This window comes from Protopterus annectens, chromosome 5.part0, assembly GCF_019279795.1.
Source record: "Protopterus annectens isolate FY-2018-M chromosome 5.part0, PAN1.0, whole genome shotgun sequence".
NCBI lineage: Eukaryota > Metazoa > Chordata > Ceratodontiformes > Protopteridae > Protopterus > Protopterus annectens.
This window is the reverse complement of record NC_056735.1, coordinates 647,286,144-647,308,281: the sequence shown is the minus strand read 5'-3', so window position 1 is coordinate 647,308,281 and position 22,138 is coordinate 647,286,144. Positions and strand designations below refer to the sequence as shown.

The window sequence follows — 22,138 nt, the reverse complement described above, 5'->3', positions numbered from 1 at the left end:
AGTTTGCACTGAACCTGTCTGCCAGTATGTTGGCAATGTCTGTGGGTTCAGTGATTTTTGTATCATTTTGGACTAATTCTGAGCATATCTGGGAGTTTCCACCCAGGTTCCTAACATAGCTGAAAAAGGCCTTATGATTGTCCTTTGAATCCATGGCAATTTTTCTCTCAAAATTGGCCTTAGTTGATTTTATGAGTGCTCGTATTTTTTTACTAATAATGATCAGGGGTGACTTCCCTTTTATGGATTTTGTTCTATCATGTAATAGCTTTCTCCTCTTATTGTAAAGTTTGTTAATGGCTGGGGTCCACCAGACTGGACGTTTGCCCTTTGTGGAAAGAGTCTTGGTTTTATTTGGGATTGCCTGATCCATGCAGTCCTGGAGGTGTTCGTAGAAGGCATTTGTAAGGGCTTCCGCAGCTTGGGTTGTGGTTTCCACTGGCTCAGGGGCCTTGAAGGATACCACACCAGTCTTGAGTAGTATGAAGTTTGCTTTAGAGAAGTTCTTCACTGTGGTCTTTTTTGTTTGGGGTGGGGACGGGATGTGGATTTCCAGTGAGATTAGTTTATGATCAGATCTCACCAATGAGGGATATACTTCTGGTGTGGAGCATTTTGTCCCCATGTTTGTGATAATGAGATCTAGTATATTTTCTCCTCTCATGGGAACAGTGACTAGCTGTTCCATGGCATTTGAATTTATGAACTCCAGGAACCGTTGGGCTAGAAAGTTAGGGCTTGAGTAATGTTCCCAGTCTATATTCGGGTAGTTGAAGTCATCCAATATGATGGTGTTTGGAGATACATTTATACCCTCCAGTGTGTTCAGGAAGGCTGTGTGGGGTTCCTGAGTTTGAGAGGGTGGCCTGTAGCATGCTACAATTTGTAGAGCAGTTTTGCCTATGGTTAGTTGCACCTGGATGGTTTCCGAAGCTTCGTGCATTGCTACCAACCTGGAGGTGTGGGTATCCTTTATGAATATGGATACACCCCCTCCTTTTGTGGTTTGGTCTGGGTTTTGGGGCCAGAACGCATGATATGAGGTAAAACCTAATAGTGCCGGGGTGCTCTCAGGAGCCTTGAACCAGGTTTCAGTTACAGCACAGACATCGATGTTCTCGATACTGAGAAGGGCCTCGAGTGCATGCATTTTGAGATTTAGACTTCTGGCATTGAGCAGCATTGCCCTCAGTTTCTTCCCATTTTTGTTTTCTAGGGTGGTAGGTTTAGAATTTGAGCCTTGCCTAAAAAAGGCACTATGGGGGTGGCAAGAGCCTTAGCCAATATCCGGAATCCCAGGGGTGACAGGTGCAAGCCATCCCTTGCGAAGCAGCGTGGCTTGTCAAGCATGTCATCCCAGGCAGACAGACACTGGCTCCCCTTTGATTGACACCAGACATTAAGCCAATTGTTAAAGCTGATCATCTTGTCCACTCCCCTCCTGCCTCTCCCCAAGAAATGTATAACCCCCCAATTACTAACAGGGAGAAGGTCCTAGTGGTTATCACTAGGCAGCAAATTCAATGGGCCCCAAGCAATATCTTGGGATGCATCATAAATAGCTCGAAACACAACCTATCAGGACCACTTGATCCACCTTTCAACTATAGCTTCAAAAAAGGCTTTACACCATAAGAATGGAGGACTGGAACAGTTATCCCACTTCATAAGATAGGACCATCACCTGATCCCAGAAACTACAGACCTGTTAGTCTGACTAGTTAAATATGCAAAACCATTGAACAAATGATCATGCCTACTAAACGTGGTGGACTTCTTTGAGAAGATCACTAAGGCAATGGACAAGGGGAAATGAAGCATACCACCTGCCTGGATGTAGCTAAGGTGTTCCATACAATACCCCACTTGGGTATGTTGTCAAACTCACCTTTTTGGACATATACCCCCACATAACTCATTAAATTGCCACCTGGCTTGCGGACAGGACCCAGGAAGTCAGGATTGGTTATACTAACTCCATTAAGAGACCAGTCACTAATGGATTACCTCAGGGATCCATGTTATGGCTTATCCTATTTGGCACCTACTTCATGGAGGCAAAGGCTAATACCAAGGGTCTTTGGCTGACCAAGTTCGCAGATGACTAAAATTGGGAGCTATCATAGATTCTTCCATGACACAAACATATTACAAGAGGGAATAACAGAGACAAATGACTGGGGCCCAAGTCACAGATCGACACTCAATGCCAGGAAATGCATTATAGTGCCTTTTGGGAAAACTGCCACCCAAGCTAATTACTCCATCTATAAGACACCCCTAAGAGTTGACCTGGTAGTCAGGGATATGGAAACATAAATAGACAGTAATCTGGATTTTGATAAGCTTGTTGGCAAGGTATTAAGAAAATCATTCGATGTCACCCAACTTATAAAGAAGGGCATGGCACATGGGTCCAAGGAAGTCATAGCACTACTTTATTTGGCCCTTATCAAACCCATCACTGAGAATAATGTTCTTTTTGGCATGTACCTGACCAGAAATATGCAGCAGTTGGAATGCCCACAATGGTTCCTTAACAGGCAAATCCTATATGGATCACCTTAAAGCCCTATCTCTATACTTTGTCTCTTACAGGTTACTGAGAGGTGATTTATGCCTGGCATACAAGGCTTCCTTGGATTCAACATTAAGACCTTTTGTACATCCACAAAAGATCAGCATCATTACCACTAGATCCAAGGATTTAATTTTTTGTTGTGAAATAAATAAGACATGTTGGTGAGAAAGATACATGTCTCAGAGGATCCCCATGCTCTGGGACAGGCTCTCCATCCATGTGAAGCAGAGTCTACCCCTAACGCTATTTAAGAATAGCCTTGGCCAATGGATGTAAAATTGGAAATTTACCGAGAGTCTGGTTTCCATGTCTTGTTTAGACAGAGGCAGACAGTAATGCCCAAACTAACACACCTCCTGACCCCACATAACCTCTAGAAACTTCCTAACTAACATTCCCCCTCCTAATAAGCACCCATGTACATAGGGACACATTTGGGTTGGTTTGGAAGGCTGGACTGGTAGTCCTTAGCCTAGAATATAACTACGAATTCTGTATATTTGCTTATCAGTCACCCTCTCCAGCTCTTTCATGCAGTGTGACAGGAATATGATGCTTCTGTACTGTTTGCAGTTATGAAAGCCCTTCTGGTCTTATACACTAGCACTAGAATGCTTATTCTCCAGTTATCTGGGCTATGCCTTTCTCTCCAAATCATGATGAGAACCTTCAGGAGCCATTTCTCCCCTAACATTCCCAATATCATGATTGTTTTTGTCATGACATCATCTGAGCCTGCTGCTTTTAATGGCTTCATTTTCCTTAGTGCACTTCGTCCTTCCTCTGCGGTGGGTTCTTCTTCCTCTTTCATCATAGGTTGTTCATGGGGCAGTACACCTTCTTAGAAGTTTTCTTCATTCAGAAGCTTCTTGACATACTCTTTCCATTTGCCTTTAATGTCCTGTGGACTGATGAGCAGATTGTTGCTGGCATCCATTATGAATGGCATCTAAGAACTATCTTCTTTATCTTACTCTTGTTGTCTTGCAATATGATAGAACTTCTTTGTGCCATTTGCTGAATCACTTTTGAGAAGCTGGTATAGTTTATCTGATGCCTTATGTTTTTTCTTTGTAACTGCTCTCATAGCTTACCGGTATTGCAGCTTAACCCTGTCTGTCTTTGCTGTCTCCCACTTCTTCCTACACTCCTTTTAAATAAGGCAAAATACCATGCTCTCATACGGATGCTTAGAACTAACATGCTGACAACCTCCTTACTAGTAGGCAGAGGACATAACAATCAAAAAGTAAACCTAAAAATCCTATGGTTGCCTGTAAAGGCTGTGGGAGCCAGTGATGTCTCAGATTAGAAGCATTACTGCGGAACACTTTTCTTTTGCACAGCTCTTGTTACTGGTGCCAAGTTAGCTTCCATGTGAAGCAAACGTATACTTCTTGTCCTGCTGATAGGGAGCAAAGTTACTTGCTACAGAATTTTCCATCCAGAATGAATTCTCTCCAGGCTTCTTTCTTTCTTTGACCAAATCTAACCTGCTGAAAAATTCTCTATCAAGTAACATTGCTCCCTAGCGGTCAGACAAAAAGAATACCTTTGCTTCACCATGGAAGCAAACGTGACACCGGTAACTAGAACTGCAAAGAAGAAAAGGGTTTCCACAGTGATACTTTTAATCTGAGACATGACTGAATCCCACAGCCCTTAAAGGTAACTCTAGGATTTTTAGCTTTACTTTTTGCATTCCTTCTTTTGGATAATTTCCTGGTCTTCTGCATTCTACCACCAACTTTATTTATTTATTTAATCACCTACTTACTTATTTTATTTATTACCTTTTCTTTACCAGGAAAGTCCAACTAAGCAGTGCCCTTTTAGAGGAGACCCAGGAAGAAAAGCTCTATTATTCAGACATCATAGACATCATTTGTATTGTCTCATTATTTACAGTCATTCATTTATGGGCAAAAGTTCTATTATTCAAACAATCCTGATATTAGCTGTATATGAATATATATATATATATATATATATATATATATATATATATATATATATACACACATACATATATACATATATTTGTTAATGCAGGGAGGTATATGCAGGACAATATCATCAGTACGTAGAGACTGACAGATTTTACGTAATAATATTATTTAGTATAAAGATTTGTTCTAAATCTAGGACATGGGAAGGTAAGATAAAGAGTTAGAATGACCCAAAGAAAGGAAGGCAGGGAGGAGGTACAAGGAAGACAAAGGAGATGAGCTGATAGAGAAGGGTGTAGGTGTAGTTGTGATACAGTACATTAAGTTTTGTGCTGCAAAGAGTTATGGCACAAATTCATATAGTTATATTAGTTTTAGTTTAACCAGGAGTAATGCAGGTGCTGAGACATTTATCTCTCAGGTGTTGTTTCAGTTGCCATTTAAAGTATATCAGGCTGCAGGCTGTTCTTAAGCGCAGCAGGACTGTGTTCTGGGTATTAGCAATTCTGTATGAATACAGGCAACATCCTACATTGTAGTTAAGTTTAGTTATGGAGTGTAAAGATTTGTCAGTGGAGCGTAGAAGTATCTTAGTAGTGTAAGGTTGAAAGATGAAGTGATGAGAAGGAAAATTTTCAGGGTTTAGCAGTAGTTTGAAGGTTGTAATTAATTATAATAGAGAATTATTTAGTTCAGATGAGTTTATTTGTTTTATACAGAGGCAGTGATGCAATCGGTATTATTGGTTGCAAATTTGGTTACTTTATTGTAGCATTGTTCTAGTTTGGCTGATAGAAGTTGAAATGAGTTAGGATAACAGAGAAATATAATAGAGAGGGAAGTAGAAAAGAAGTGACTGTTTTGTGTAGCAGAGTCAGTAAGGTAATGTCCTAGGATGGAGTCTTGTTGGACTCCAACAGACACAGGAAGGAAAGAGAAGGAATCTTCTTGCCATTTCACTGCTTGGGACCTATTAATGAGGTAACTAAGAAGCCAGTTAAGTGAGGAGGGTGATAGCAAATAGGAAGGGAGTTTAGTTTGGGGGAATTTGATGACTGACTGTGTCAAATGCCATGGATAGATCCACAAACAGGACTGAGGTTAGAAGACCTAAATGTCTATTGTGATTATAGCCATGAACCTTAAAAGGATTGAGTTGAAACTATGCTGTGAGGGAGAGAGGAGGTTATGAGAAGTAGTATATGCATTAAGTTGAGAGCAAATACATTTATCTAAGATTTTGGATAAGGGTGAAAGAATAGCAATTGGTTGATAGTTTGTGATCTTTATGCAGGGGTATTATATGGGATTTTAACATGAGGTAGGGACATATTGTTCTTGGACTGAGCAGTTTATGAAAAAATATAGAGGTAGATATAGAGATGTAGTTATAGATATAGATATAGATATAGACATAGATATAGATTAGGATTACAGCACTCATGTGTCTTAAAGACCAGTTGGCTTTTTTGCTTGAAAACTGAAGCTATTAACCTCTTAATATGTGCATAATTTCAGCATATTTATATACTCACTAGTTATGCACTACTGTCTAATGGCTCTAGAAAGTGCTCTTATCTTAAATAGTTGCATGAATGGTTGTTATAGTTACAAGCTTTTATGCAATATGAATTTGTGACATACTAATAATGTTAATCTTTAATAAACATTTTCAAAATAAAAAATGTTAAAAATAACTGTAGGTCTATGCTTTAAGCTAGATTTTATTTCGATGGGAATGAAGGAGTGGAATGAACTTCGGTATAACTTAATCAATCAGATACAATGCCAGATTAATCATTATAATAATACTGGTGCAGCAGCAGTGAAAGACGTTTCCTTATGATTAAGTGTAGCACAGTCATTTTTCAGTTTTTAATGTGTGATTCTGCTTTTTTTGTATAACTTTCTGCACCACATTTAGAGTACTGCTAAATGACATCAACATTTCTGTGTAATGCATAGCAAAAATGATGAGCCTCCTAATTGTACGTATGTGTGCCTTCAGAGTGAGTGTGTGTGTGTGTGTGTGTGTGTGTGTGTGTGTGTGTGTGTGTGTGTGTGTGTGTGTGTGTGTTTGTGTGTAAGTCATAAGATGTATTTGATACTCTGCTGTCTATTTTTATAAATGTTCATGTTTGCTCCTCTCTTATTTGTCTCTATGCTCTCTACCTCTTTGCACTTCGAACTTTACAATCTACTGTTTCTGACTTTTGCCTGTGCTGAGACTGAAACTGGTCAGCTGTGATCAGTATTTTACCCCAGTTAACAAATTCAAATAATTAAATACAAAGTCCTCCCTGAAGTCAACTGATGGCCTCCAGGACTGACTCCTCATCTTATGTCCATTGTTTGCCAAGGACAATGACTCCCTTGATACCCTTGATGGAATAAAGCATTAGAAAATGAATGACTGAATAAAAGGATGAATGCACGAATGAGTAAAGGATTCTCAGTCAGATCTTAACTTCTGCAAATTTCTTTGAACACAGCATCATAGGGGCTGTCCCTGAAATGTTCATGAAGGAGATAGAGCATGATTGCAAAATGTTACTACACTAGGGTTTGTGTTAAGTATGTACCGCCTTAAATGTATCTGCAGCTGAAAGCTTTATTTTTCCCACATCTACAAAGGGTTCATGACTCTAGGAATGAAATCCATTCTGAGTTTTTAACAGTAGAGACTGAGAAAATGATTTCCAGAAATGTTCATATTTCAACAAATCCTCATAAATATGCATGTGTCTAAGACCAAATATTTTCTAACATTTTAAATACAGTGATGTAGGTAATACTTTCAAAATAGAATCTTCCTTCATTGAGCAAGGATGTTGTCAATCGGTACTGTATTGAGAAAATCATCAGCTATATCTTTTATGTGTACTATAAAATATTACAGTGTATTTCAGTTTGCTGTATCTACATTGAAGAATTCAGACTGAAAGAATAACACAGTGATTCACATTTCTAATTTTAGGTCTGAAGAAGAAACATTTAAATTTGTGAACTGCATGGATACTATATGGAAATTCTGTGGAAAGGAAGTGGTTACTGCATTTGACCTGACAGACTTTAAAAATGTTTGTGATGTCGGAGGTAAATATTCATGCCATATTTTTACCACTTGTAGACAATAACTTATGTACTAGACTGGTTTAAACACATGTTCAATAACAATATGTGAAATTCTCAGAGATGTGATAGTTAATGCAGTAACAAGTTAATATATTAACTATGAAAGGTTTGTATTTCAGTCAGTCTCGAGCTGCATTTTGTTTTCCTTTGACTCTAAGTGCATATTTTCCAGTTCTATATGTGTGTGTGTGTGTGCGTGTGTGTGTGTGTGTGTGTGTGTGTGTGTGTGTGTGTGTGCGTGCGTGTGTGTGTGTGTGTGTGTGTGTGTGTGTGTGTGTGTGTGTGTGTGTGTGTGTGTGTGCGTGTGCGTGTGTGTGCGTGTGTGTGTGTGCACGTGCGCACTCATGCATGTATATTTCATTTCCTAGGTACACTGTTGTAACTGCACTTGTGAACAGCTTGTTTGAGGTTACATTATTTTTCTGTGAAGTATATATATTTATGCTCAATGTTTCTAACATTTAGTGGACTTCTGAAAAAATGTATGCAGTTTTTGTACTTTTGATAATGATATTTTCACTATGCATTTTCTCAGGTGTTTTGTATCATCTGATATCTGTTGTTGTTGGTCTTGTGGGGATTTTTTTTTTAACATTTTTATTGAAGTTTAGACATTTTCGAAAAATAAAATAAACAGCACATAGACAACTACGTACAAAACATCAATATCAGCTTTAAATACATAAGTAAAGATTCTAAAGTGGTTATCTGACATATAAGAAGATAAAACGTTTGCTAATATATGTTTAAAAAATGGTTAATTTTAATCAGCAGCTAAGTTTAGCAGTCAGTTCATTAGTCCTCATCTTCTTAGTATCTACTTCCTTTTGACAAACAACTATGGGGATATTTATGAACTCGGTGAAATAAGAGATAGATTCACTTTTGCAGTGTCTACAATAACCATTCTGGTAATATACAACAATGACCATAAAAGACTGTCTTGAGACTTTGAAATATAAAAGGGATTGGAGCACTGAATAAAAACAAAAATAAATATGTCAGAACTCAAAGCTTGTAAAAATGTTTGGATTTGTGCCCAAAATGGTTTATCTATTTTATAATCAAATATCATATGAGACCAATCTGCATTAACAATTTACACTTTCAGCACATGAAATTTCCTTTTTATACATAATTTCCTATCTATGTAGTATGATAAAAGCTCTGTGTAAGAATTTCCATGAGAACATTCTCCAGAATAAAGCAATAGTTTTGTGCTAAGGAGTATCATTTTGTCTGCATCAGTTATAGATGAAGTAGTTATTTTATAAGCATAATTCCAATATAGCTCATTAACATGATTTTTATGTTTTTTGCATTAATTTACATGTAATAGAGAAACTATTCTATTTCCAGTATTCATTTTGAGATTAGTAAAAATATTGATTATAGGGGGAGATCATCTTTAACAGACACAAGCATCAGATTTAGGGCAATATTCATAGTTGCTTGTGCAAATGGATATGGATATTCCTGATGCTTAAAAATGAGTTAAATTAAATAATAATAATAATATATTATATTATTATAGTTTATTATAATGATATATTTATTCTTTCATATTTTCTCTGGTTGTTTTGACCTGAATAGTTGGATGGTGTCCACTATCTAATGGTTTAAGCTAACTAAACTTCAAGGTGCTCACAGTGCTTTATTTCTATGCTTGATGCTTATGAATGAGCGTAGCAAAGGCATGATTAATAATGCTCAATTACACTAATACACAAGGCCTAAAACATTATGAGATCCAAATGAGAAATGGTGTAAAGCATATTTTGCTAAATAGGCAGTTTTGAAGTACATAGTCCAACATCCTTGTGGTATGCATACTCATCGTTAAATGCAGTGGTTCACCTTTCATATTGGAGTTGCAATCAATGAACTTGTTTGTCCAAGTATGCATAAGCACTTCCCTGACACACAGATGAATTATTTCCCCAAGCAATAACATATCTTACTATGCATAATCACCAGAATTAAACATTCACCCAAGCAACCCCCTTCAGTAACATACCCCAGTACCCACAATTCCCTAAATGATACATTGACCCAAACAACCCCTTCACTAAAATGTCCAGGTATGCATAAACACCAAAATGAAACATTCATCCAAGTGGCCCCTTCAGTAACATTTCCTAGTATGTACAAACACCAAAGTGAAACACTGACTCAAGCAACACCTTCAGTAATAAGACAAGGTATGGAAAAGCAACAAAATGAAACATTCACCTAAGTGCACCCTCTGCTAACATGCAGGGGTATGCACAAGTACCAACATGAAGCATTATCCCCAAGTGGCCCCTTCAGTAACATGCCCCAGTATGCACAAGCTCCAAAATGAAACATTTACCCAAGTGAACCCTTCAGTAATGTGTCCAGGTATGCACAAGCACTAAAATAAAGCATTTCTCTCAAGCGACCCCTTTAGTAATATGTTCAAGTATACACAAGCACTAAAGTAAAACATTTCATCCAAGTGATGGTCAAGTATGCACAAGCACAAAATTAAAACATTTCACCCAAGTGACCCCTTCAGTAATATGTCGAGGTATACACAAGCACTAAAGTAAAACATTTCATCCAAATGACTCCTTCAGTAAAATGTCCAGATATACAAAAGCACAAACTCAGCTCCCATTGAATTTTCATATTCTGACTGAAACCTGATGCTTTCTGGTATAACATCAGGACAATTTCTATATGCAAATGCATTTAATATAGATTCATGTCTATTAATCAGACTCATGCACATATGTATAATCCCCTTAACAGAGTATTAGCTGTCCCCTGTCAATGATGCGTAATTCAAGTTACGCATTTCTGATAAGGAATGTGCACTTCATACTCATCCTGACAGTTTAGGATTTGTATAATCTCATACTACCACTTTTTGTGGATGACTGCTACAAGTATGCAAATCCCCAGGCTATGAATACCTCCCCTAATTTCATTATTAGAACATATCTACATGTTTGAACTGTTAACCAGTTGTCCATGATCAAATTAAGATATTACATAGTCAATATTTTCCAATATGGTTTATTTTCATAAAGCTGAATACAGTGATTTAAATTACTGCTTTTGAACTACTCATTTTATTATAACTGTGAGATTCAGAACACTCAAATGTAAATGCAATAGGGAAACTAGAATCAACCTTTCTCTCCAGATTTTTCTATACAAAGTTTTTAAACAGTTTTAAAATGTAATTCATATAATAAGAGTCAGTTGGCTTGTTCATAGGTTAAATATCCACCATACCTCTCAACCTGTTAGTACAAGAAATCTGGACAAAGCCACAAATAAGGGGGGGGGGCAAAGGCCTAAAAATAAGGGCACTTTTTAAATATTGCTGTTACAAACTTAGAAAGTTGATAGAATAACATGTTTTACATTAGCATGAATTTTATGAAGGATATGATGTCTGAAAATCAAATGTCTGCCATTATTTTGTGACGTCAGTCCTCAATGATGTGTCCATGATTTGCTAGAAATCTACAATTTTCTGAGAAACAGACCAAAAATATGAGTCAAAAATCTGGATAATCTGTGAAAATCTGAACAGGTGAGAGCCATGTGTTTAACAAAATGCGGTTATGATGCATAATAATATTTATGTTAGATTTTAACCAAATAGTTTCAAGCACATTCTTCCAATTAGTTGAGTAATTAAAATTCATCCATAATGTTATACTCTTAAAAATAGAAGCAGCCACATAGAGTTTTCTAGATCTAGAAATAAAATACCCTTCCCCTCCACTTCACCAGTCTCTGATACAGTGGGCCAGTGGTATCACAGGGTTATTAGTGTACCGCAAAAACCTCAAACAAATGTTATTAAAGTGTTTAACATGTTGTTACAGGGAGGTAGAGAAAGAGTTTGAACTGTATAAAGTAACCACTTTAATGTCAATCTATAATCCATGGAAAAAATAATAGACTCCATTTGGCAGTTAACCACTTAATATCTTCCAGATTCATATAATAACTAGTTGAAGACAGCATAAGAAATTATTCAAATTATTGAAATATTTATTTATTTATAAAATATGTGTTTTAACATGGTTGAATTTTAGTACAGAAACCATTTCAAAATAATTTAAAGCACTTTTTATTCCTAGTAAGAAGATTCAACATCAGCAATAGTTAGAATGACATAATGCACAAAGAACTGGAGCTTAGACAAGTATTATTCTCCAATACTAAAACCCATTTTCTCTTTACTGAATTCAGTATAATTACAGAATGGTTCTATTACTAATTCAAATAAGAGATAAGAAAGAGGACATCCTTGTTTTGATCCTTTGGTAATTTTAACAAGCTGTAAGATCTTACTTTCACAGACGAAAAAGAATCAGAATAAAAGTATAAAATAAAACCTGTTTGGTCATACTCTATTAGATCTGGGAGGAAGTTCTTGAGCCCATTTGCTAGCACTGATATTAATATGTTATAATCTATAGTCCAATAATACCAGTGTGTGCTGAATAAATGCTTTTCCAACTAAAAAATAAATCCAACAAGCAAACGTAAGATGAAGCAACACCAGGCTATCATAAAAACCTGCAACAGTTTATTCAGGAAACAGACACATGCAAAGGCATAAGCGCTTTCACAGTATTACAACTGCTTCATCAGTTTAACAATGAAATAGGCATAAAGAAAGAGAAAAGTGATGAGTTTTTGACTTGTTTCATATAAGAGAAATCAGGCCATATTTCCAAAATGGCAGATAACACAATGTATCTTTGAGTTCCGTAAATCCTTGACAAAAGAGATATAGCTTCCTTGGGCATAATCTAATATAACACTGGTATCATACTGTCATTCCTTTGAGGCTTGTTTTCTCTAAGTTTTTTAAACTTTGTCTTCACGTTTCATCATTGTTTAATTTTTTTTAATATTCTCAGATGAAAGTTTCTTAGAAATAGTCATAAATGAGAAAGAGTCTACTTCCTTATTATCTTTGAAGGTCTCATTAGAGTTGTTTAATGTCTCGTAGGTTTTAAAATAAAATATCCTTAGACTCAATGAATTTCCTATCATTCTCAGAATGAAAAATACAGCTGATATAATTTGACATTGTTAATTCTTTGCATCTAAGTGCTAGTCTGTGAAGGGCTTTAGGGGTAAGTGAGTAAGACTGTAATTTGATTTTTCTGGACGAATCAAAATTTTATATTGTAGTATCTTTTGATAACCAATATTTAATTACTTTAGTTCTATAAGTAAGCCTTTAGTGCCTTTTAATATTTTAAGGTCAATTTTCTCAATTTATTTTGTAACTTAAGTAATGCTCTGTCCCATTCTTTCCTTTTGTTATGGTACCAAGATACCACCATTCAATATAAAGAACTTTCATTGAATCCCAAAAAGTTGTCATGGGAAGTTTCCCATTATCATGTTAAAAAAGGAAATTCTTTACTTCTGATAAGACCCTTTCCTTAAAATCTTTTAATTCAGCAATGTAAGCTGTCAATCTGCTAAAAGTGACTATCCTCCTCTGATAGATAAAAACTGAACAAATAATGCCATTATGATCTGACACAGGACAAGATATAATGTTAATCTTTTTTAACTTAGATACTAAATCATTAAAAATTAATTCTATCTATTCTAGACTGAGGGCCAAATCTATACAAGTAATGAGATTAAAAGAGTGAATTTGGTTCTAAAAAATATTAATATCATTGAAACCTGTGAATTAAACAAAATCTGAAAGATCTTTGGTTGTAGCTGATATTCTAGGTTTATTGGTGGCACTTAGGTCTTTGCTGTCAACAATACATCAAATCAAAATTATAGTACCTTTCATAGGTTTTGTAAGAGCATCCAAATATTTATTGGAAAACTTAGCTGCAGGTTCTGGGACACAATACCTGTTAGGTAAGATAATGATAGGTTCATAGTTGTATACAAGGCTAATGACCAGTAGGACCTTTATAAACCTAGTTGTGCAATCTAAATGTGACCCACAAATTTGATATGTATGGGTGAGATTTACTGACTGCCTTTGTCCATCAGAGATATTGGAGCCAGACCAGGGGTGAAATTCTGATTACCCATCCGGTGGTCCAAGTTGCATTTAAAAAGGGATATCAAAGAAGTTTACTTCACATAGACAGAGACCCTGTTCCAGAAGACTGGAATTCTATGAGAAAAATAACTGTCTCTTCAATATGTCCATTTATGTCACAAGCAAAATGTAGGATTTTTAATATAGTAGATAAGATGCTGTTTGATTTGTGGATGTGCAAAAGGTTCATAAAGACAGGGTCCAGGGATGCTCAGTATGCCAGGCAATGATCACCTGTCAAAAGTCTGTATGATACCGAGTAAAGATATAGGCCTTTAAAGTGATCAGCAAAAGACTCTGAGTTTAATCCCTGTATTTCTTTGTAAGGAAACACTGTGGAAGCTCCATTTGCTGCATGTGTCTGGCCAGGTACATATCAAAGGGGGCATTAGACTCTATGATGGGTCTGTTGAGGGTTGAGTACAGTGGAATTATGATGTCTCTGAACCTAGATGCCATGCCCTTGCTTATAAGTTGAGCAACATATAAGGATTTTCTTACTACCTTGGACACATGTTAGTTGAAGGCTATGTTCTAGCTGCATGAGTTCCCAGAGCCCTTATTAGTGAATCAACTTTTAAGAGTGTGTTATTGATGACATAGTTACCTGAGGTGGTAGACTTCCCAAAAGGTAGTATAATACATTTCTTGGTTTTAGGTTTTAAGCCATTGCTTTGGTACCAATCACTTGTCTGTATTAAACCTTCCTTAAGGGTGTTCGCATCTTGAGGGGATTTAAAGACTGCTATCAGTTTGGAATCATCTGTGAATTTGGGCATCCAAAGACCTTGACAGTGGCTTTGACATTCGAGAAGTAGGTGACAAAGAGGAGTGGGCCCAGCACATAGTCTTTGGGGACTCCAGCTATGATCTGCCTCTTTAAGGAGGTGGCTTCACTGATTCTAACCTGAGAACTATCAGTGAGCCTGCTTGCTAGCTATCTAATGCCTTATAAGGGGGTTTATACCTAGTTCTATAAGTTTGTTGACAATACCCAAGTGGGGTATTGTATCAAATGCTTTAGCCAGATCTAGGTAGACAGTATGCAGCAAATTTCCCTCATCCATTGCCTTGGTGACCTTTTCAAAGAAGTCCACCAGATTCAGTAAGCATGACATTCCTTTGACAAATCCAAACTGGGATGGACCCAGTGTCTGAAGGTCTCCTATGTATTTGTTGATAATTTCCACACTAATTCTTCCTATGGCTTTGCAAATAAGACTAGTCAGACTAATGGAGCTGTAGTTTCCAGAATCTGTTGAAGGTCTTCCATTATGAAGGTGAATGACCACTGCAGTCCTCCATTCACATCACACAAAGACTGCTTTAAGAGTGTCTATATCAGATGATCAAAAGCATACAAGTCCAAAGCTCACAACTTTGAACTGCAAACCTCGAAAGCTGACAACATCGAACGTGCAAAAAAAAAATACTAACTGCCCCCCCAAAAAAAACAATCTATGCAGGGGGGCAATCCCCCCTGCACCCCCACATCCCCCGCTACTTAAATATACCAACTCCGAGATCGCACTATAGTGTAGTAAAAGGCAATCTTCCCTTCCTTGCACTCTATGGCGATCTCCATTCTGCGGTTCAGTGTTGTCAGCTTTCGGGGTTTGAAATTCAAAGTTGTGAGCTTCGGATTTATCAGCCTTCAATGTTCTGATATTAACCCGTTTTAAGACTATGGTTAGATAATGATTCCAAGGGCCCTGATAAGTTATATTTTAGACTATTCAGGAGGCATCATACCTCTCAACTGTACAGATTTTTGCAGAATGTCCATATTTTTGCCTCATATTTTTGGTCCGTTTTTCATAAAAAAGTGGTTTTCTGCCAAATCATTAAAGACTGAAGTTAGAAAATTGACAGACATTTGAGTTTCAGACTTCATACCCTTCAGAAAAATCCATGTGAATGCAAAACCTGTTTTTCTATCAATTTTCTAACTTGGCAAAAGCAAAATTTAGAAACTGTCCCTATTGTTGGGCCTTTGCCCGACTTTTATTTCAAAGTCAAAATAAACTTTATTGTCATTCAGAAATCGCACAAGTGCAAAAACTGAATGAAATTCCGTATCTCCAGACTCAATGTGCAGGCAACATATCAACTATTTTCACAAATATTTACACATGTAACACCCAGCTATTACATCACAGACATGCAGGTAGACAGACTAATACTGCACATAATTAGAAACACATTTTAACACTTTTTGAACTGAACACTTACTTGCATGAGACTTTTGTATTGCACAGATACTATAAGACATTACATTGATCCTTGCACAGAAACAGACATTTAGGTATTGCACTGTGAACATTAAAGGATTGCACTATGGACCTTAGAGTATTGCACTATGGTTAATTTACGAATTTGCATGTATTGCACTGAAAGAAGATATATTTTACTGTATTTCTACAGCCCTAAATGGCCTATTAGTATTAGGTGAGAATGGTAACCAGGTTCTTGCACAAATTTAGACAGTTTCTACTGACCCAGTTAGACATCATGGAGTATAGTGGTTATTAGAGTTCAGTAGCCTGATGACATTAGGGAAGAAACTGTTCCTGAATCTCGTAGTCCTGCAACGTATGCTTCAGAAGTGCTTTCCGGATGATAGATGCAGGAACAGTCTGTAAGCAGGATGAGTGCATTATTTAATTATTCTTCTGGACCTGCTGAGACATCGGGATAAGTACACATCATGGACAGGTGGTAAGGTGGTCTTAATGATCCTCTCGGCTGTCTTTACCACTCTCTGGTGGGATTTGAGCTCAGAGGTGGAGCAGCTTCAATACCATACTATGAGGTTGTTCATCAGGATGCTTTCTATCATACCTCTGTAGAAAGTAGTGAGAACTGCCGATGGGAGATTCACTCTCCTCAGCCTTCTTAAAAAGTGCAGCTTCTGGTGTGCTTTCTTGACTATGGCATTTGTATTTGTGTTCCAAGACAAGTCTTCCTTGATGTGCACTCCCAGAAACTTTGTGCTTCTCACTCTTTCAACTGTTTCCCCATTGATAGTGAGGGGAGAATGTTCCTTGCGATTTTTTTCTGTAGTCCACAATTATCTCTTTTGTCTTGTTCACATTTAGTGCTAAGTTGTTATTTCCACAACAGGTTGTTCCACCTCATCTCTATATGCTGTTTCATCATCATTACTGATGAGGCCCACCACTGTTGTGTCATTAGCAAACTTGATGATGTGATTTGTATTGTATCTGGCTGTACAATCATGTGTTAACAGGGTGAACAGCAAAGGACTTAGTACACATCCTTGTGGAACTCCAGTGTTAAGAGTGATGCTATCTGAGGAGTTATTTCCTATGCAAACTTTCTGAGGTCTGTGAGAAAGTCAAGAATCCATTTATAAAGTGGACTGTTGATGCCCATTTGGGGTAGCTTCATTACCAGATGAAGCAGGATGACTTTGTTAAAAGCAGAGCTGAAGTCAATGAATAGTACCCTCCCAAAGGTGTTTTTATTTTCAAGGTGTTCCAGCAATAGACAGAGTGCTAGAGAGATGGCATATGCCGTAGAGCGGCTTGCTTGGTAAGCAAACTTCAGAGGGTCAAGGTCAGCAGGCAGCCCAGATGTTATGACATCCTTGACCAGCCTTTCAAAGCACTTCATCACTGTGGAGTTGAAGGCTACAGGGCTGTAGTCATTTAGGCAAGATGGTGGTGACTTCTTTCGTAATGAAATGATTGTTGTATCCTTGAAGCATTTTGGAACTATTTGCTGACTCAGAGAGTAATTGAAGTTATCCATTAGGACATTTGTTAGTTGCACTGTGCAGTCCCTGACCACAAACCCTAGGATGTTGTCAGGCCCAGCTGCTTTTCTCGGGTTAACTCTGTGCAGTGCCCTCTGGACATCAGCTGGGCTGAGGGTGAGCATCTTCTCATTATGGCCAATGGGCATTTTCTTTGCTATTGTTCTGTTCCCTTCCTCAAATCTGCTGAAGCTTTTCTTGCTCTAAGAGGTTGAGGTGTATGTCGGGGGTCAATTGAAGCCATGTTCTTGAATTTATTGAGTACAGCCAGTACATGCTCCCTAGTTATAGTTGTAGGGGTTATGTTTGAGGGTATTTTTGAGGTGATGGTTGGGGGTGAGGGGGGGGGGTAAAGCTGGAACTGAATTTGTCCACGAACAGGTTTGCTATATCAGTTGGCCTAGTGAATGTGGCACCATTAACCACCAGTCCAGCACATTGCTGTGTGCTCCCATTAAGGTTTCTGACGTAGCTGTAGAAGGTCTTATGGTTGTCTTCCACCTAGGAGGCCGTCTTAACCTCAAAGCTGTTTTTGCTTGACCTAATTAGCCCTCTTAATTGCCTATTTACTTTGGTGAGATAGTTTTTATCTTCATGGGAATTAACCTTCCTGATTTTTGACATTTATTTTCCTTTTGTTATATATCTTATGCCTCCACGATGGTTTGTTTGTAGGGCTAGTCCTAGGCTTAGTTCTGGTAGGTACAGTAGCCTCTCTGAAGCCAGTGGCATGGTTGTACTAAGTTTCTGAGAGCATGTCTGCATAGGCTGCTGTTTTCTCTGGGTTTGGAGAGGCACTGAATTTTGACAATCCATCACTTAATAAAAGGTAATTCACCTTGGAATAATTCCTATGTGTTTCTGGTTTTAATGGCATTACTGAGTTGATTCTGACTTTGAAGGAGACAGCCTTATTATGATCAGTCCTTATCAGTCCGTATCAGGGATGATGAGACAGGGAGAGTTGCAGTTTTCTCCCATAATTGTAAACATGAGGTCCAGTATGTTGGAGCGTCTAGAGGGAATATACAATATTTGGTTAAGGGTGTTTGTATATATGAAGTGCAGGAATCTCTGTGCCTGTAGATTTGAGGCTATGTAGGATTCCCAGTCTATACAGGAGTAATTAAGGTCTCCCTGAGTAGTGTGTTTTGATTGGATGGTAAGTGCCTCCAGTAGGTCCAAGCATGAGTTGTGAGCTTCTTGGGACATGGAGGGTGACCTGCAGCTGACTAGGATATGGTACAGGATTTTTTCTATAGTGATTCGTACATGGAGGAACTCTAGCACATCATCCTAGAAGTATGCTTGTCACTGATATATATATATATATATATATATATATATATATATATATATATACATACATATTCAGATAGCCCTGTTTTAGCTCTTGTCTGTGTTTCTACTGGTTTAAAGGTGTGGAAGGCATTGCTGAAATCTGGCTTGCTCTGCCAGGGTACTCTCTCCTGCTTTAAACCATGTCTCAGTAACTGCATAGATATCTATATTCTCAAGTGTGAGTAGAGCATGTAGTTTTTTTATTAGGCTACTAGCAGTAAGACCTTGAGGTCCAGTTGAGTTGATTTTGACATGTCAGTAGGTTTGTCAATTTGGCTTTGCCTAAAAAGGGCACTGCAGGTCTGGATGAAGTTTTCACCAGTATACAAAAGCCTAGAGAGGAGAGGTGCAGACCATCCTTGGCAAAGCAAGGTGGTCTGTTATCTATGTCCTCCCAAGCTGACAAATATTGGATCTCCTTAGAATGACACCAGTAAGACAGCCAATTGTTGAAATGAATCATTTTTGCTGACATTGTGGCATCATCCTTGGGGATGGTAATATGCTGCTCTATTCTAAGGTCATACCAGTTTGAGACACATATTCTGAAAACTGCATAATGTGTCTCTTCATATAGTCCAGGGAGGTACATCTCAGATCATTTACACCTACATGTACCATGATGGAATCACACTGGTACCTGTAGCATAAAGACTTGAGTGCATGCATGATTTGGTGGATTCTGAGTTCAGATAAGCAACTAACAGCTTCTCCTTGTTAAAAGGGCACCAGTATATCTTACAATGGAGTCCTCTGTGATGGTAGTCCATTTGCTTGCCTTAAGGGCTTATTGTTTCTGACTCTACTGGGTGTGACACTATTTGTGGTGTTAGGTATTTCTTTTTTGAGTGCCTTTAAGATTGCTAAGGCATAGCTTTGAGAACAGGTGGTTGAGATGATCTTTTTTTGTTTAGAAAGATTGTTTTTAGTTAGTTTAAGTGTGTATTGTGAACTATGTAAGGAGGGTGTTGTGTGCATGGTTTTGACAACCTGATGTGCAATTCTATGCAAGAGTTAGCCTCCAGCGTCACTGTGTAAGTACACCTCTCACATACTGTGTCTGGTTCTCTAAGGATTAAGAGGTTGTCAGTAAACATGAGACAATTGCTACATTGTCTGGAGATGACCGTGAGTTTTCTGATGTTCAACAACAGCAATACATATCATGCCCTTATCATCATTATATGTATCTACAATTACAGATATCACTGGTGAGTTCATTCATAAAATCACTGAACCCATTCTTTGGGCTTTAAAGCTAGAAACAGCTAGAACTGAAAACTTCTTTGTATTAAGCATATGTCCTGCTTGAACAGTTGTGTTCTTGTAAAAAAGCAACTTGAATCTTATATAGATTAAAATATTTAAAACGGCTAATCATTTTGTTTTCACTGTTGAGGCCATTAGCCTTCAAATATATACTCAGTCTAATTGTGCAGCTTATCAGGAGCTAAAGAACAAAGCCAAAGAACAAATTAAGCAGGATAAAATAAACTACTACACCAATATCCAAATGGAAGATAAAAAAACCCCACAAAAATTCTGGTCAGCAATAAAAACAATTTTGCAACCTGGCCAAGCATCAACCCCACATCCCTCTTCCTCAAACATCATAGGTGCTATGGCAGAGCAATTTAATACACGTCACTGAAAGCATCCTGTCACTCTCGAAAAACAACTGCGCCCTCTCCCTGTAAAAACAGCCTTATCAGAAAACAACAATGAATTTATCGCTTCCTTCCATCCCATTTCAACAAACAGTATAAAAAAAAAATCTCAGAAAACGTAAACCAACAACTAAAGCAGCTGACAACTTACCAGCTGAATATCTAAAGCTATCTGCTGATGCTATTTCATACCCTATATCAATTCTTATCAACCATTCTATCTTCGAACAGCAAATCCCATCTCTATGGAAAATTTCATATATAATCCCTCTACATAAAGTTGGTACCTCTACAGAACTTTCCAGCTATTGGCCTTTTGCCATTCTATCCCCATTCTATCCAAAGTTCTGGAAAAGTGGATTCACTTTCAACTTTTGAACTACCAGTCCACAAAAAACTATTGGCTAAAACACAGCATGGATTTAGATGAAATTATAGTACTACAACTGCACTCCTTAGTTTTACTAACACCGTTAATCAACATAGGAATGAAGGCAAAATAGTTTCTACCATCTTTCTTGATCTGTCAAAAGATTTTGACACTGTCTCCCATGACAAACTGATGATAATACTCTCTAACCTAAATCTCAGTCTTCCTGCATTTACATGGTTCAGAAACCAATAGGATGCAAACAAGCTGTAAAATGGGAAAAATGCCTGTCCCCTCTATTTCCAGTCACACTGGGGGTACTCCAAGGTTCTATCCTTGGTCCCCTTCTCTTCATTCTCTTTATTAATAACCTTAACACAGTTACTTTTCTTTCCTCCTTCGTCTAGTATGCTGATGATTCCACACTTATTTGTGTCTCTCCTTCTATACAGCAAGTGCAAGATATACCCAAAAGTGTGGCTTACTGAATCACAACTCATACTGAACCCTAGTAAAGCTAAACTCATGATCTTCCATTACATTAGAACAAACATCCCCCCTCCCTCTTTCTTCATCAAAGCTTTAGATAATCCAGCTATTACAAAATATCTACAAAACTCTTAGGTGTAACAACTGACAACAACATGAGATTTGGCATACGTAGTTCCAAAACTATAAAGAAAGTACATAAAAAAACTAAGAAGATTTTGTAGAAATAAGTAATTCTTAAATAGCAACACCAGGATAGCCATTTCAAGAACACACCTTTTCTCTATTCTACTGTATGCTTCAACCATACTTACCGAGTTGAAGAATGCAGACCTAGCTAAACTCGAAACTTGTTATAATAAAATAGCAAAATTTATATCAGTCTCACCACTGTCTAGCCCTGAAGCAACTTTCCTGGTTGGAACTACCATACCTACTAGCCTATAATCAGCTAATAACAGCTCTGAAGCTATTTTACCAGCCCAATAGAACCCCAGTTCTCCAAAACATAATTGAACCTTACTCTAACAATCAAATACTTTGCTCTACTTATAAATCATTATTAAAAGTAAGTAAAGTGAACAACACTGCCGGAGACTCTCTTTTCTCAAATCACATAGCCAAACTCTGGAATTCTCTTTCACAAACCATTAGATCTACTACTTGCTCTGGTTATTTAAAAAAAATTACTCAAAACCCACTTATCTAGTGCATGGCTTTGCTCATGCAATAGTCAAGGGTAGCTTAGA

The 22,138-nt window shown here is 37.5% G+C and overlaps 1 protein-coding gene across 1 annotated transcript in view; it reads left to right on the top strand.

The window, feature by feature from the left end:
* Positions 1-22,138, top strand: part of LOC122802727 (acetylserotonin O-methyltransferase-like) — a 301,004-nt gene that overhangs the window by 195,169 nt on the left and 83,697 nt on the right. The window contains exon 5 of the mRNA XM_044072489.1: positions 7,508-7,626. Within this exon, the coding sequence (XP_043928424.1) occupies positions 7,508-7,626 (119 nt within the window). The remainder of the gene's footprint in view (positions 1-7,507; positions 7,627-22,138) is intronic.